At 30.8% G+C, this 17,779-nt stretch overlaps 4 protein-coding genes across 4 annotated transcripts; 2 read left to right on the forward strand and 2 right to left on the reverse strand.

Moving 5' to 3' along the window:
• LOC114400145 (1-aminocyclopropane-1-carboxylate oxidase) lies at nt 1-1,878 on the reverse strand. Its single transcript, XM_028362446.1, has 4 exons — nt 1,673-1,878; nt 1,203-1,429; nt 634-967; nt 1-453 (listed from the first exon to the last, which is right to left on the reverse strand). Exons 1-4 carry the CDS (start codon nt 1,775-1,777, stop codon nt 172-174), a joined length of 948 nt encoding a protein of 315 aa, XP_028218247.1. The 5' UTR covers nt 1,778-1,878; the 3' UTR covers nt 1-171.
• Nucleotides 1,879-7,703: 5,825 nt separating this feature from the next.
• On the forward strand, nt 7,704-9,968 carry LOC114400158 (serine/threonine-protein phosphatase 6 regulatory ankyrin repeat subunit A-like). Its single transcript, XM_028362472.1, has 3 exons — nt 7,704-8,104; nt 8,220-8,739; nt 9,788-9,968. The coding sequence occupies exons 1-2, from the start codon at nt 7,850-7,852 to the stop codon at nt 8,541-8,543; spliced, it is 579 nt and encodes a 192-aa protein (XP_028218273.1). The 5' UTR covers nt 7,704-7,849; the 3' UTR covers nt 8,544-8,739; nt 9,788-9,968.
• An 832-nt stretch (nt 9,969-10,800) lies between these two features.
• Nucleotides 10,801-15,000, forward strand: LOC114400166. The gene is made up of 2 exons (XM_028362486.1): nt 10,801-11,349; nt 13,853-15,000. The coding sequence occupies exon 2, from the start codon at nt 14,209-14,211 to the stop codon at nt 14,767-14,769; it is 561 nt and encodes a 186-aa protein (XP_028218287.1). The 5' UTR covers nt 10,801-11,349; nt 13,853-14,208; the 3' UTR covers nt 14,770-15,000.
• Nucleotides 15,001-15,180: 180 nt separating this feature from the next.
• On the reverse strand, nt 15,181-16,911 carry LOC114400152 (1-aminocyclopropane-1-carboxylate oxidase-like). Its single transcript, XM_028362460.1, has 4 exons — nt 16,754-16,911; nt 16,405-16,622; nt 15,876-16,209; nt 15,181-15,768 (listed from the first exon to the last, which is right to left on the reverse strand). The coding sequence occupies exons 1-4, from the start codon at nt 16,856-16,858 to the stop codon at nt 15,502-15,504; spliced, it is 924 nt and encodes a 307-aa protein (XP_028218261.1). The 5' UTR covers nt 16,859-16,911; the 3' UTR covers nt 15,181-15,501.
• Between the last annotated feature and the right edge of the window lie 868 nt (nt 16,912-17,779).

The raw sequence follows: 17,779 nt of genomic DNA on the forward strand, positions 1-17,779 counted from the left end.
TTACATAAAATTACTTCAATGATCAATTACAAACTCAAAATCAATTTATTACATAAAACCAAAGTTGAAAACAAAAACACACATACATATATTCTTTTAGTAAACACATGCATCAGGTACTTTGTTACACTCTTCCCAAGTCAAGCATGTGGTAGACTATAGTAAAAATATTTAAACAGTTGCAATTGGACCAAAATTTGATGCTTTAAAGGCTTCAAATCTTGGCTCCTTGGCCTGGAACTTCAACTTAGCATATAGCTTCATGTAGTCTTCAAACACAAATTTTGGGTAGAGCTGGTTTTTCTCTTCTGCCTCTTTCTCCAACAATTCTGGAGCAGGGTAGATGACAGCATCACTGCCAGGGTTATAGAATGAGGCAATGGACATTCTGGTCCCATCTGTTTGTGCTATCACACGGTGCTCCACACTCTTGTACTTACCATTGGTGATAACCTGTTTTTGCACCAAGTAGTGTTTGATATGAGTAATTTTGTTGCATCTAAATTGTTTGTAAAAATGTCTACCGGGCGTTATTACAAGAGTCAACAATTTTGGAATACATCACAATTTATGATTAAACGATAGCATAAAAAACTTTTACATTATCAGTGTAGTCTAATGAAATAAATTTACCTCAAGCTGATCACCAATGTTAACAACAATGGAGTGGCGCATAGGAGGCACATCAACCCACTGGCCATCTTTGAGAAGCTGCAGTCCACTGACCTTGTCATCCTGGAAGAGAAGGATAATTCCACCGGCATCAGTGTGGGGACGAAGACCCTTCACCAGCTCTGGGTTGGGGCATGGAGGGTAGTTGGCAACCTTGGTGCCAAAAGTTGGTCCTCTTGATCCATAGAAAGCCTTCTTGAGGTACCCTTTCTCTAGGCCAAGATTCTCACACAACAAGTCCAGCAGCTGCTCTGCTAGTTTCTCTAACCTCAAAGCAAAATCCTTCATCACCTTCCTGCACCATTACCTCATCTTAGAATCTTGTAAAAGAGATATATACAGCTGCTTGTAAGAAATAATGTTCAATCTTAAGGACTTGTTCTTGTATCCATTATGTCAAGTCAAAATCAAGGTGCAAATTCTGTATCTGTTTTTTGGGACTTTGTGCTAACTTGTATTTGTAAAATACTTCATGTCATCCACATGCAATACTGTGTAATGTTATTATAAATGTTTTGTTTTATTGTAACCTGTACTCATCAATGAGATCAGGGATCTCTGAGATGTTTGATTCAGGGAGGTGACGCAAGTGGAAGGTGCTCTCCCAGTCCATATCCTTGACCTCAGTTTGGACAGCATCTAGACCTTTGCTTGCCACTAATTCCTTGAACCTCTCTTCCATGCATTTCCTGTAGTGCTCTTTGGTCAACCTCTCCACAGTGTCCAATATGTCATGAGGAATGCCATGATTCACCAGCTATAACAATTTTGAAAGCAATCAAACAGTAAGAGACATTAAGTAAGTGTGTGTTATTTTTTCCGTTGGGGAAGTTCCAAATGTACGTTCAAGGAGAAAACGGTGCATTGGAACGCATGCCAATGGATTTAAACGGTAAAACAAACACATCATAAGTACGAAGAAAATTACAAGAACTAACAAGGACATGCATTTGGAGGGCAATGTATAAATGAATGAGGTTAGAAAAGGTTCTTGAGATACCTCAAAGAATCCCCAGTTTTCACAAGCATCTTTAATTTTTTCCATGGTATCGTTTCTTTCCTCACCACTGAGCTTCTCCAAGTTGATCAATGGGAAGTTAGTCATCTTTTGAACTCAAAAGTCGCTCTTTTTTTCTATCTGCCTCTTTCTCTATTGCAGTATTGTTCTGTGAAGATTAGAGTTTGCTAGGGTGGTACTTATAGACCTTGAGAATATAAGATCAACCACAAAAAAAGAAAAAAAAAATCTCGATAAATAATAAAAAGAATCTGTTTGTAATTTGCTTTCTATTCACCCTTGTTTAAATCTATGCTTTCTAGCCTATAGCACACTACAAATCACACAGCAAACGTTTCTTTTTGGTTCCGTAGTTGAATTGTCTTGCCACTTTGGTATATAGGTTGGACCCACTTGGTGGCTGATTTGACCTCTTGACAATTTGACCAGGACTTTACAAACTGCCACCACCTCCTATCAATTCTTAATTTTTACTTGACCTTTAGTTTTGGGTCATATGAACGTGATTTCTAGGAAGGAGCTTAGCCACTTGAATTCCAAGATTTTGGCATCCAAGTTTTGCAATAAGTTTGGAAGATGAATTTGTATTCCTCTCCACTTAATTAATTACTTGCATGCATATGTTTCCTAATAAGGAGTTGCTTGAGCTCCAAAATTTGGTGTGATATGGAATACTTACTAAGGATGTGGTGTGTATGCAAAATATTCGATTAATATTTCATCTTGATTAGAAATTTCTAATTAATTAAAGGAGGCTCGGGATTATAAAATGTTTTGGCGTCCATTTTACTCAATCAAGCAAATTCATTCTTCATGGTGCATATGTACAAAACACACACACACACACACAAGTTGGGGTCTTTCTATTCTTAAGAGCTTCCGTGTCATTCCTATCCATAATTTTAACTTAGTCATTTGTTAATTTTTTTTTTCCATTTTATATTGGAATCTTAAGGTAACTTTATTTATTTCCTCCTACGGTTTCATGGAAGTAAAAATGGATGAGGAGATAAAACAGCATATAATTAGCATTTTAGTTTGGTCAGGTAAAGTAATAGATGAGGATAATCTTTTAAATAATAAATGTGAATTTTGTTGAATTATTAAAATCCGTAATGCGTGCAGAATATTGCTGCTTAAGAGCTTGAGTCCTGAATCACTTACTGCTTGCGTTGAGCAATTAAATATTAACTGTTTTCTCTCGCTCGCAGATGAAATAATATGAATAACTAATTGAAATTGTTAATGATTCTGAATCAGAGCACTTGGTTGATGTAAATCTCCGTGGGCATTAGGAACCTAGTATTGTGAGGACTAAGGATGGTAAGGACATTGCTGATCCAATGATTTTTTAGGCTTTATAAGTATCAATTAATTTTATATGAATCCTTTTTCTTAATTATTCAATTACACTTTTAATTCCTTTAATTTTTGAATTGCGTGTGTTTTATGATTAGTCTTTCATATTTTTTGTGCTCACTAAATTATTTAAAATTTAAAATTAACTAAAATTGTTACAGTTCTTTATATTTTTTTATTACATTTTGATTCCTTATTTTTTACGAAGTTCAATTGAGTTATTTATGATTTTAGAGTGAGTTACAATAATCATTGAAAAAATTATTGTTTCTTATTTTAGGACATGATTTTTAAATCCTTTTAACTAGCTAATTCGAGACATGGTATTCGTCTTGTTAGATTTACTTATATAAAAATTGATATCAAATTGGATTTCAAACAAAAAATTTACATATATATGATAAAAATTGTATGAAGAATGAGTCTTACAAATAACTGAAAAAAAAATATGATAATAGATTTTTCAATTTTCTGATAATTTTTGGTACTGTAATGAATATATCTGCTTACAAAAAAATCATAATTATAAACAAGTTTTTAGTTTTACTAAAGCCTATGTATAATTGAAGATCCTCCAAATGGAAGGTTCATAGCCTATTCAAAACATGTCCCATGCATGGTATTAAATCAAATATTGAATTAAAATGTTTGTGCAAAGAAATAAATATTAAATTAAAATGTTTGTGCAAAGAAATAAATATATGACAAATTTAAATATATTAAATTTACCTTACAGGTGTTAAAATAGTTTTCAAGTAAGTCTTTTGGGGATCTCACCTTAATGTGTGTGTCTTTACTTTGCACAAAATGGCAGGAAAGTTACTGATGGCTGTTGGTAATGTACAATTTGACGCTGCATGCAAAAAAAATCGCTTATTTACAGTTGGTCATGCATTGGCCTTGTGATCAACCCTAAAAATTCTTATAGCTAAAAATAGTCATCAAACATACGATCTTTATGACAAAGCCTCCTATTCATTTTCATTTACAAAAATTCAAAAGGCCCTTGGGAGTTTATCCCCATAATTAATTAATTTTTTAGTATTCTTATAAACAAAAAGAGAAGGTACCAGGAGTTTTTTTTTTTTTTTTTAATAGGCGAACTGACCCTCACCTCTGGAATGAAAATCTTAGTTACTAATGAAAATTTTAAAAAATAAATTTTAACTAACTTCTGATTTATTAGTAACAAATTATATCCCACTAATAGTTAATAGGATCAATAGTGGACATATATATGAGGCGTTAATAGGCCTTATTCAACAAGCGTGGCACGCGTTGCCTTTAATGATTCATTAATCAACTGAAGTATATTTTGAAAGTTTTTGCGTCTATCAATTTTAACGGAAACCAAAATGCCTAAACAAACTGGTTAATATATTTCAGTTGTGAACACATTAATAAAATTTGATATTCACACGAATAACTTATGCTTTTGTTTCTTTCAGCTAAGAACAGAGGCAGGTGCATGAATGGCTACTATTTTTTTATCCATATCTTGATCATAAAATATTAAAATGTATGTGTTTTGCCTTTGTCTTGTGTTATATATATTTACGTATGGCTGACATTTTTTGCTTCCGAAAGATGGATAAGTCATAAGTATTCCTACGTACATATTAGAAAAAGCCAAACATTTGGTTGGTACAAATCCACTAAAATGTTGATAATTAGGGTCAATTAGTTTTCGTCAGTTTTTTTAATTACTAATGAAAATTAAAAAATAATTTTTAATTACTTTTTTATCCTTTAATTTATTTTTGGGCTCAATTTGATTCTATTATTATTATTATTATTATTATTATTATTATTATTATTATTATTATTATTATTATTATTTATAGGTTCGATTATATACCGTGTTTTTTTTTTAAAAAATGGTTCAGTTCGATTCTTTACTCTTAAGAGATTCAATTAAGTTTTTTATTATTTAAAATATATTCAATTTGATATTAATTTTTTAAAAAATAAGGAACTTAATTAAGTATTTTTAAAACGAAGAACCTAATTGAATAATTTTTAAAAATTACATGACCTAAATAAATTTTAAGTAATAAAAGAATTAAATTAAACTTTTAAAAAAATGATGTGAGAAAAAGTAATTAAACCAAAAGAGTATATCATACATTTTTTTAATGAGGTAAATGCCCTGTTACATTTTTTATGGTTGATTGCCCTGCGATATCTCCAAACGCAATTGAGAACGAGATTTTATAATTTATCTTATTTTAGCCGTATTAAATTTATCATACATTTTTAATAATTAATTTGGTGATAGTTATATATATTTGATAAATATCTAACTTCCAAAAGCTCGAAATTCATAGGAATGTTTTATTTAACTTTTAAATTCAGAATTTAACATTTTGAAATATGATCTAAAAAAAATATAAAAAAGTGCATTCATATTTTTGAATTTTATGTTGACCAAAAAAAAATTATGTTTGTAAAAATTAAATAAAAAATAACAAAAAAAATTAAACATTCTCATTATTTATTTGATTATTGTACTTATGACAAATTAAAATGGTTAATATATCAGTTAATTAAGTGTAAGGACTCGTATGTACTAGTACAATAATATTTCATGTTACTTTTTAGATCAAATTTTAAAGTAATAGTTTGTCAATGTCAACTAAACTTATATTCGGTAAATATTTTTTTAACGTATTTTATATGAAATACCTGTTTAACTGTTTGATAAATATTTTCTTAATAGTTTTTAATATCTTTTAAAACGTTAATTGAAGAAGTATTTTTTTTTAAATGTTAGTTTCTGAATTTTGATATTTTTGTCCAATTCATGTTTATTATATTTATTCATTTTACTATTGATTTTTTTAATTAAATCAATATTTTTTTATATTTTTTAGCTTCTTTTTAGCTGTTTTAATGATTAATTTTAGTAAATATTTATAATTTGATAGATTAATTTTTCTGTTTTAAACTAGCAGATAACTTTTTAACTTTTAGTTAATTTTTTATCTAATTTTTCTTAAACTTAACCTTAATAAATATATCAATTATTTTCTTCTTTTGATTTCTTCAACTATAATGCTACAAAAAGGAGACAAAAAAGAAAGATTAATTAAAATATTTTAGGAACATGGACACTGCTTAGGATTTCTGGATTTATCGATCATAGCCGATACTCGTTGGATATTTTCTCTTGGTCCATCCATGACAGCCTCAAGGATCATTGTTCATTAGTAACTCCAAATTATTCTTCCCGTGTGACCTAGAAAAAGTGGCATAACATGTGAAGCTGAAGTATGAAATTCCAAGGTATAAGTTGCATGCAAATTTGTCCTAGAAAAAGTGGCATAACATGTAAATTAAAAACGTAATTTTATTAAACACTATTAATGCTGATTACTACATTGCTATATATGTTGCAGATTTGGCTGTGATAATAGTGCATTATTATGATTTTCTTAGCACACGCATAAGAATAAAGAGGGACTCACTCCTCTCACAGTCCTTGCCACTAAGGCCTTCGGCCTTCAGAAGTGCTAGCAAACTTTCATGGTGGAAGCAAATCTTGTACCACTGTAAGTAATATCAGGTGACAGATAAATAGGTTTTGTTTTGTTTACAATTAAGGATATACGAATGCATACTTTCTTCTTTTGTCAAAAAAGGTATACTTGTAGAACCACTGGATACTGAAAGACAAATGAAGGAAAATTTGGCAAAGATGGAGAAGCAACCAGAATCTGACAAATTGAATTATCCAAAGGACTACGCCACATTATATGATTTCTTTGCTGGATCGTCAAGTGTTACTGCTCTAATTGGTATGTGAAGGGGTTCTCATGCTATCCTGTCTTTCTTCTTCTTTTTCCTTTAATTCACTATATTCTTTCTTTATTAATACTTCAAATTTACTGAAACATAGTTTATATATGTCGTAAAACACGTTGGTTCTGCAAAAGGAATATCAATTTAACTTGATCATAAAGTAGGAATCTTACTATCTTAAGACAGTAATAACTGTTGGAGAAAATGACAATTGGAGTAATAACTACGTTGAAAAATCTAATATCAACTTTTTTTTGTGTTGCTCATGATACTTGTTTTTGTACGCAATTTTCATCATATATGCTTTTTGTTAAAAATAAGTTGGGTTATACAATTTTCATATAAATACATCTAATAGAACAAATTTTAAGTTACAAATTAATAAAAAATAATTCAAAACCTTATTCCATTTTAACTCTCTATAACTCTATCTATTTCTTAAGCATTTTTCTTTTGCTCAGGAAAAATGCCTACGAAAAACATCGATCATTCTCTGCAAGCTGCTGCATTAGATGGAATATATATGGAGCAAAACATATTAATTTTTCTGTTTTATCTCTTTTTCTCACTTTTGCTCAGTCAGAAAGTGACACAGCTAGCTAGCAGCGAATCAACAGTTCCAGAAAAGGAAGAAGATAACGGAAGTCGTGTTGCACGACATGATAGCTTGCTAGCTAGCTAATTGACATTGGTTGCATCCATGCATAACAGGATTACTAACTCTAAAATTATTCTTTCCGTGTGACCTAGAGAAAGTAACATATGACATGTGAAGTTGAACTATCAAAATTGCTTAAGAGGTATAAAATGGATGATAATATATAACACATTTTGAGCAAGGCACTCTCCTAGTCCTAGGCTATATAGGTTGTCACCCAAGAATTATAGTGTGTTTGATTTATCGAATCACAACCTCAACTTACTTTGATTTTAAAGCTTCATCTCACATACTTATCTATTGAATGGTCTACATTCCGTTCCATTGCAGTTTGATCGAATATGGGCGCCGAAGTGTCGACGTTCCTTTCGAGAGAAGTCGTCCCAGAGAATCTGGCCATGGCCAGGTTCATATCGGAAGGCAACTGGGAGAAGGTAATCGAGATGTATGAGAATAACCCAACGTCTCACATCCACACGATTGAAGAATACCAGGGCACTGCACTGCACGTGGCCGTAGATATGGACGAAGTAGATGTCGCTCAATATCTTCTGCGGGCAATTCTGAAGCCACAAGAAATATCAAAGAATGAGAAGGTGAGAATGCTACTTGTTAATTTGTTAGTGGAAGAGATTTGAAGTTGGAACCACCACGACCTCTCTTTCTTCCTTCTACCTTCAACCACCAAATCAAATTATAATTCTTTAACAGATCAAGGCTCTGGAGAAGGGGAACGAGGACGGGGATACCCCTCTGCACTATGCAGCATCGAGGGATATCACCAAAATGTGTGTGGAGATTATTGGAAGGGAAAATGAGAGGATGTATTTGGCGAGTCGAAAGAACAAACACGGGGAGACACCTCTCTTTCAAGCTGCTATAAACGGCAGGAAAGAGGCCTTTGCTTATCTCTCTAACATCTCCGACAACAGCGCCCCCTTGCAAGATCTTGTAGGAAACGATGGGGACACTATTCTTCATTGCGCTATCAGGAATGAATATTTCGGTACGTACGCATGCATGCTATCTAGCTAGTATCTTTATATTATTATCATTGTTACAATTGTTATATATGCTGCAGATTTGGCTGTCATAATATTGCATTATTATGATTTCCTTAGCATATTTATGAATAAGGATGGAGAGTATCCTCTCCATGTCCTTGCTACTAGACCCTCCGCCTTTAAAAGTTCAACCTATCTTTCATTCTGGGAGCGAATCCTCTACCCCTGTAAGTAATGTATATGCATTGTTTTTCTCTACTTATTTATATTAAATGAGAAACAAAATTTATAAAAAAATAATAATTTTAATTAATCTTAAAGAAAATCATTGAAGGAGAGTGTAGTGTGGCTAGCATTCTTTTAAGAGTAATTAAAATCATTTATTTTAATTATTACACCAACTTGCACATGATAAAAATATAATATCTACTTATATGTATTTTTTTCCTTCATTTTAAACTTGAATAAAATATTTTAAGATATAATATACGATTGACAGTAGAATACAAAATATTAAACAATATAATAATTGAAACCAAAAGTATAATTGAAATAATTTAATTATCTCTAAATAAAAAACTATAGAAATTTAAAATTAATTAAAAATAAGATTATAACACCACAAAATATATTTTTATCCGTAAAATAAAATTAAAATTTATATAAAAATTTCTATATTTTTGACAACTTATATTTCATCTGATAATTTTATGAAATACTTATAAATTAACAATAAACTAATTTAATAATTTTCAACTGCCATTTACACCAAATTTCAAACTATTAGTTAACTATTTAAATTTTAACTTGGATTGTTAAATATGACCTAAAAAGGATCAAAGAGATCGTATAAGCAACTAACCCTTTTTAATCTAAAGCAAAGTATAAAATTACAAAAACATATTAAAATAATATTTTATTGATAAACTACTCATGCAATATAGCTCAGCAACTCATGCTTAGACATATCACATATGATTATAATAGTATTTTTTTTCCTTATATTAGACAGTGAGTGACAGAGAGAGTTTAAAGGCAGATGTAGACTACATGTGAAAAAAAAAATGAAGTTCTTGAGTAACATTCATCAAAACAACTACATTAATTCACACATGTTGTAGTAACGAGATTTCATTAAATAACATTTATATACGAAAAGTTTTGTAACGAACATCTTATAACTAAGTCAATTAAGTTTTGTAACGAACATTCATATATACACTCCAAAAGCATTTATCACAATTAAATCTATACTTTATACTTGTCTTGTTAAAGGTATACATGTGGAACAACTGGACGCTAGAAGCTCAATGGAAGCCCTTTTAGAAAAGACGAAGAATCATCATAATTCTGATGAAGTGAATTATCCAAAGAACTACACCGTGTTAATTGCTGTGTTTACACTACTAAAAGACCAGTTTTTTACAATTCTATGCGGTATAGGTATGTCAATGTTTTTTTTTTATGCCATCCCGGTTTCCTTAGTATATGTCTTCAAAAATAAAAATTATATATATATATATATATATATATATATATATATATATTTAAAAATAATTATAAATATAGCTTCCTAACTTACTTATTCGAATCTGTAAAAAAAAAGACTTACTTTTTCGAAAAATTATATATCTACCTCATGGTTGTTCCATGTGGCACCTTTATGTCATGCCCACATGACATAATGTTTTGGACAAACATTTTCAGTTCTTCAAAAAATTTGAAATTGAGATTTTAGTCCTTATAAATTTTTTCCTTTTGATTATTCTATAGAAATTTTTATTTTTTATTTTAGTTCCTAAATATGTCATAGTGATATTTTACAATGATGACTCAAAACATAAATTAATGAAGAAAATCATAGACACTAAGACTAATAAAAAAAATATTTAGGGAAAACATCAATCACAAAAAGTTGAGCGATAAAAATTATATTTTATTCTTTTTTAGACTTAAATATATTTTTATCCTTTATAAGTGACTAAATTTTTTATTTCTAATAATTTTTTTCGTTATTGATCTCAGTAAATTTATAATCATGTTTCTAGTCACTAAATTTATTTAGACAACACTTTAAATTGTGAAATAAAGTCATCTAGATAGCACTTATAGTAAAAAAAAAATTTAAATTTATCAAGGATCAATGATGAATTTTTTTTATTAGGAACTAAAAACAAAATTTAATTATTTATCATGAAACCAAAAACATATATTTAAGTTTTTCTTATCACGTGTCACTTTTTAATCAAAATTAAGGAAACATAAAATGGGAATATGTCATTCAATTTGCTATTCCTTCAACCCATGTCTTTTGCATCCTTCATGCGTATGGACAAAGCTATAGGAGATTGGTAAAAGGGCATGTAGTAATAAAAGATTATCAATCTTGTAAAAATAAAACGAACTAGAGGAATGTTCTGCCGAGAAAAATAAAGAAATCCAAAAGAATAAATTATTAGAAGCTTTTGAACAAAACTTGTATTTATGTTACGATTCTCTTAGATTTCGAATTGTTGTCGGAAGATATTAGGGTGGACAACACTATTACAGATATTGGTTGAAACATGCAGGTTTTTTTGTGTGCATGAATTGCCTGTTCTTTTGTTTTGTTCTGGGCCGGGGGGGGAGGAATAGTTTCTCAAAATTTGCTCCTTTCACATATTTACTTTTGTCAGGCAAACTACGTATGCAAAGGAAGAATCAAGGTGACCTAGAAAACCTCTCAAATAGAATTGGATTAGGTACTCGGCAGGTTGGATTTTTGCCACCAAATCATCAAACCATTCTCCAATTTGTCAAGTATCATTTTGTATTGATACTAGGGCTTTTAGGACAAGGTATGTATTCTTCATGTTTTTTTTATTTATTATTATCTACTAGTTAAATAGAATTTTAATGATCATGAATTGATAATCGTTGTTATCACTATACTCTGGTTAAAGATAGTGACAACGATCATAATAATAACAAAAGTTATGTGACGAAAATGATAATAATCATAATAATGATGAGTTAATAATAATTGATATATTTTAAGACGTGATTTGTTTGATAAATTTTTTAATGATATAAAGATTATATTAGATTTTAATTTTAATTTTTAAGTATTTTAATCTCAACCATGTATTATTTCTAATCATAATTTAATGATTATTGTTAGTTATTTTCATTTTCCACGTAAAAAAATGTTATCACATTAGTCATATATATATATATATATATATATATATATATATATCGGGAAGCGGGGGTGTACCGACTGATGTAGAAATTGATCCGGATATGTATAATGTTTATAGCCAGTGGAGCAAGGTATGCATCTATATAACACTTTTTTCAACTTACTAAATTTGCCCCCACTACTCTGTATTTTATTTTGATCAGCAAATAAAATATATTTTATATAAATAAAGACGATACAGGGTACAAGGGATACCCAACCTGAAAATGATACAGTTTTGTGAAACAAAATATCTTGGCCTCTCTACAAGAACCAGAAAAACTCCACTAAATACCATAAAGTATGTAAACATGAAAAACGTATTACCCGCCCACTTAAGCCAATTTGTCCCACTGTTAGCAGCTTTCGAAATTTTAATTAGTGACATTTCTACTATAATTTTTTAAAGAGTAATGATTTTTTTATTTTCTAAATTGCAATTTCCTCATTAATATTTGATATGCAATTTAAGTTTCCTTATTTTTTTTACAATTTTAGTCATATTATTTTAAAAAATTTATAATTTTAATTTAATTTTTAATTTTCTATATATTTTTTTTATCTCTTTTATTTTGGTCCAGTCAAACTTTATACCTAACATATTAATTTAAAGTAAAAAAATAATTAATTTAATTAAAATATAAAAATGAAACAAATAAACATATACAAAATTGAGAATTAAACTAAAATTATGAATTTTTTAAAATAGAAAACAAAAATCACAAAAAAAGAGGGACAAAAATTATGGATCAAGAATTAAAAGGGAGAACAAAATTCAAATTTAGTCTTTTGTGTACAATGATAACAACAATGTTAAAATCTAAGACTTTTTTTGCAAATTACCTTAAACCTTCCACTGTTAAAGTAATTTCTTCCCTTCAATTATATAATTCACAACCAATTTCTCTATAGCTTAGTTTAACCCTAATTCTTTAGGTGATAAACTCTTCATTCCCAATTATGAACCTTAATCCCTTAGGTAAGCAAAATTAATCATAAGCAATAGGAATTAGTAATTTACATATAAGCATACAATCTATCCTTATCCATAGGCTAGTGTTGTACAATTATACTGAATAGGAATAGTCTAAATCTTAATTTCACAATTACTAGATCTAGATTGGGAATGAATTGTTTTTTTTTTTTTGAAAAAAAAATTGCAAATGAATTATCAATGAGTATTAATCACAAAAAAAAACATTGCAAATAAATTCAATAACTAAATTAACAAAGCAAAGAAGGATTAGGAAGGAAATCATTTAAAAAATTTTAAACCAAGATTCATCTTAACCTGATATAATCCTAGTTAGAAATCATATTATTTTTACGAATAGCCCTTGATTTAGTTGATTATCGTGTTTAAAGGAATTAGAGATAAAAAATAAAAAATAAAAAGAAAATTTGCACAATCATAAAGACTTATATAGCAATGACAAAAGAACTAGGAAACATGGAAGTAAAGAAATAAATAATTAAAGTTAAAAAAGAAAGACGATGACAAAAGATGCAACATTTTATAGAGAGTGATAAGTTCAACAAAGATTTGCTACCAAAGTATGAAAATCTTTGATTAAAACCAAAAAAGTTTCAATCTAAAAATCCTCAAGTGACATAACTCTTAAATTCACAAAAGGAATGAAACTCTAATTTAATTCAAATCTCTCCAAAGGCAAAAAAGTACAAACTTATGTATATGCAACAACTAGTATCACCCTTAACTCAATTAAGCTTAGGACCGATAAAAGTTCATTCAAACGCATAGTCCTTATATCCAATAGAAAATTGTAATGTTTTCATTTAAATAGAGAGTTTGGACTTTTCAAACCATAAAAAATTAAAAATATATATCACTTAAATATGTTTTTACTTCCTGATAAAATGATAATTTTTATTTTAGATCTATAATAAATTTATTTTTTTGTTAAATTATTAATGAAATAAAAATTTTATTATTGGATCTTATTATTTTATTTTAATCCTTCTAATATATCTATTTTTTCATATTAATTATTATAATATTTTGTTCAATTAAAAAAATATAAATTTTATTATTAGCTATTATTGGATCATATTAGTTATTATAGCATTTACTTTCCTTGCTTGATCACTTGGCATGGCAGGTGAAACGAGCGATTTGGGATGGTTGAAAAAAGAAAAAGAAGGTAAAAACACAGAGGTTGACGAGAAAATTTTACCTTTAAGCGGCCCAAGTGACACAATTGGGAAGAAAAATGATGTAGAAGCCGCCGAGAAGAAGAACAATGACAAAAGGGAGACAGCATTTTTTGTTGCAGCAAGAAATGGCATAGTTGAAATGGTGAATGAAATTTTGTCTCAAAAACCTATGGTGATCCGTGAAACAAACTCGTGGGGAGATAATGTGTTGCATGTCGCTGTGAGGAATAGGAAATCCCTTGTAGTGAAAAGTTTGGAAACAAAATTGCGGCGAAAACGACAACTTTGGCAGTAAATAAGTATGGGAAGACCTTGTTACACCTGGTTGGCAAATATCTGGTGCTGCCTTACAAATGAGAGTAGTGAGTGGCTGAGGGAGACATCTGAATCTTGTTCTGTTGTGGCAGCGCTTGTTGCCGGCGCTTCCTTTGCTACAGCCGCCACCATCCCCGGTGGCACCGATGATAAAGGCAAGCCTCATTTAGAAGACTATCCTACATTCGAAGCATTTGTTATTGCTTCGCTAATTGGACTTTGCTTCTCTGTCACTGGACTCATAATGTTCCTTACTATACTCACTTCTCGAAAGCTTCACAGAGATTTTCGCAAAGATTTGCCACGCAAACTTCTTTTTGGCTTGAGTTCTCTTTTCGTATCCATTGTTGCATTGCTTGTTTCTTTCTGCACCGGCCATTCTTTTCTGTTCACTCACGAATACAAGATGCTCATATTGCCCATTTATGTAGCCACTTGTTTACCGGTCACTTTCTATGCCGTAGCACAGTTGCCACTCTACTTTGATCTTCTAACAGCCATTTTAGTAACGGTGCCACGGGCAACAGATGAAGGAGACAGTTTATAGGAGGAGAGGAAATTAATTCAGTGTGCTATTCAGTTCATGCAATTATCATATCATATCATCAGCTTCGCGCATTAATTGATTTGATTCAGTTTGTTGCTTTTCCATTTCATGTCACGTTTGTGTTTAACAATAGAGTGTGGTGTGCATCTTTGTAATAAACATACATTATGACTTATGAGCTACAAAGAAAAAAAAAACAGCTTTTGTGTTGGTTGTGATTGAGGAGAAAAGTTTCTGGGCATTCTTCGTGTAATGCCTCAAATAATCTTAATTTCAACATTCAAGTTAATGTTGTGCTGTATACTTTATCTTTATGTCACATCCACATATAACATTATAGCCGTGTTGGTCTGCATTGCAGCAGCAAGAGTATGCAAGAGTTTCTCGTTTAAGCAAGTGCTACAAACAGTCTTGGGTCACAGCAGCCAACTTGGAACCTCAGTTTTTATTTTCCAAAATAATGAAGTAAATAAAGGATACAATATATCAACTAACCCAACAAAGATATGAGAGAAGGCGGGGAAATGCTTATTATTGAAATAATTCATTATTTATTGAAATGAAGGTAATCAAATCACCTTTTGAAATAAGCAATTGAATAATTTGAAAACAAATAATGGCTGCCTCCTTGCTGTTTTTTTTTTTCCTTCAATTTTCCAAATTGATAAAATTTCTTCTGGCAGTATTGTATAGGTATAGCTCCAGTTAAGGTGTGTTGTAATTGGAAGTAATCTAAAATGAGTTCACTGCCTTTATGGCTTGAAATCTTGGCTCCTTTGGCTGGAACTTTAGCGTAGCATAGAGCTTCATGTAATCCTCAAATACAAATTTTGGGTACACTTGCTCTGTCTCCTGTGCCTCTTTCTCCAACAATGCTGGTGCAGGGTAGATAACAGCATCATTGGCTGGATTGTAGAATGAGGCTACGGACATTCTGGTCCCATCAGTTCGAGCAACCACACGATGCTCCACACTCTTATATCTCCCATTCGTGATTACCTATGATGTGTTACCAAATTGTTGGATGAGAATAATTTTAACTAAAAGAGTTATGCTTTTAAGACATATTAGTGAAAACAAAAAAAAAAACGTACCAAGTTACATACCTCAATTTGGTCACCAAGGTTAACAACAATGGAATGGCGCATAGGAGGCACATCCACCCATTGGTCATCTTTGAGAAGCTGAAGGCCACTGACCTTGTCATCTTGCAAGAGAAGGATAATCCCACCCGCATCCGTATGTGCACGAAGACCCTTCACCAACTCTGGCTTTGGGCATGCAGGGTAGTTTGCTACCTTTGTCCCAAAATTTGGACCCTTTGATCCATAAAATGCATTCTTCAGGTACCCTTTCTCTAATCCAAGATTTTCACATAACAGGTCTAGCAACTCCTCTGCAAGCTCCTCCAATTTCTTTGCAAATTCCTTCATTGCATCCCTGAATCATTAACTCATCCAGTTCAGACCATGTCATGTGTAGATATGCATCATATCATCAAATTTGTCACCAAAATCACAGTTAAATGCATCATTGGTTTGTTATTATTGGTGATGAAAACATTATTATATAATGCCATCAACAATATATTTCATGATTCATGTATATGCATTTCTTAGTTTCACTTTGTCATACCTATACTCTTGGCAGAGATCAGGGATTTCAGAGATGTTGGAGGTTGGAAGATGGCGCAAGAAGAAGGTACTCTCCCAATCCATGTCCTTCACTTCAACTTCTAAGGCCTTGCTTGCGACTGCCTCCTTGAACCTGTTCTCCATGCATTTCCTATAATGCTCTTTTGTCAACCTTTCCACAGTATCCAAAAGCTCAAGGGGTATTCCATGATTCACCAACTACAATTCGGATATATAGCAGCATAATTAATATAGTTCAAATGAATAACATGAAGAAAATTTTGGGATGTACACTTGCAAATGAACAGATATATATAACAAAGCTTTTTGTGATTTGGTTTGTGCGATACCTCAAAAAATCCCCAGTTCTGGCAAGCGTCTTCAATCTGGTCTAGTGTAGCTTTCCTCTCCTCACCGTTGAGATTGTCCAAGTTGATCACGGGGAAGTTCTCCATCTCTCGCACTTATTTTCTTTCTTTTTTTCTTATGACAAATCTTAATGTGTTTGTTGATGCATATTGTGTGCCATTTATAGGAATGCAAAGAGTTAAGTGAAGACAACATGACAAATTAAAAATTCTCCTGTGTTCCTTACGAATCATTTTGCGTCGTTGAATTGTCTACTTTGGGCATCGTTGGACTCATCTGGAGGCGAAACCAAACTTCCTTGCATTTTCCCTTAAATTGTAGTACTAAGCACGTGGTTTCTTCAGTAGGTGGCACTTGCAAATGAAGTTCTAAAATTTATTATTGTATTTATTATGCAAGCTTGTGAACGACTTATTCAGACGTCTAACAACCATAGATCTGCCATGGTATTATTATGTATTTGATACCCTCAAAATTTACCTCCATCTAATTACTATAACCTACAACTTACAAGCACGAGAACAAATTCATATTGTTTGGGGCTGAGGTTCTACCATTTAATTGTCTTTCAACAATTTTGCATATATAGCGTATTCGGTTTTATATTTCAATGTGATTTTTTCACATTTATACTAAGACGTTTATCGTTATAGTTTTTAAAACGATTTCTTAATTTCTAAGGTGTTTCCCAACTCACATTTAATAATTGGATGCCATTAATTGAATAAGTAAGACAATCCTGGAATTTATTAGAACCAATAGCTTACAAGTCAAAAGCACGAAGAAATAATTCATATTATTGGAGTCTCAGGTTCTAAGCTGCGTTTCAACAATTTTATTAGCTTATTTGATTTTATATTTCAGATTTGATTAATTTTTCATATTTAAGAAGGTTATAATTAACTTTCTGCATTTTAATGTAAATTTTTTTTTATATGATTTCTTAGTTTTCAAACACACATTTAGTAATTGGACGCCATTAATTGAAAATTATATCTGGACAAATT

The sequence above is a fragment of the Glycine soja genome, chromosome 2, assembly GCF_004193775.1.
Source record: "Glycine soja cultivar W05 chromosome 2, ASM419377v2, whole genome shotgun sequence".
Lineage (NCBI taxonomy): Eukaryota > Viridiplantae > Streptophyta > Magnoliopsida > Fabales > Fabaceae > Glycine > Glycine soja.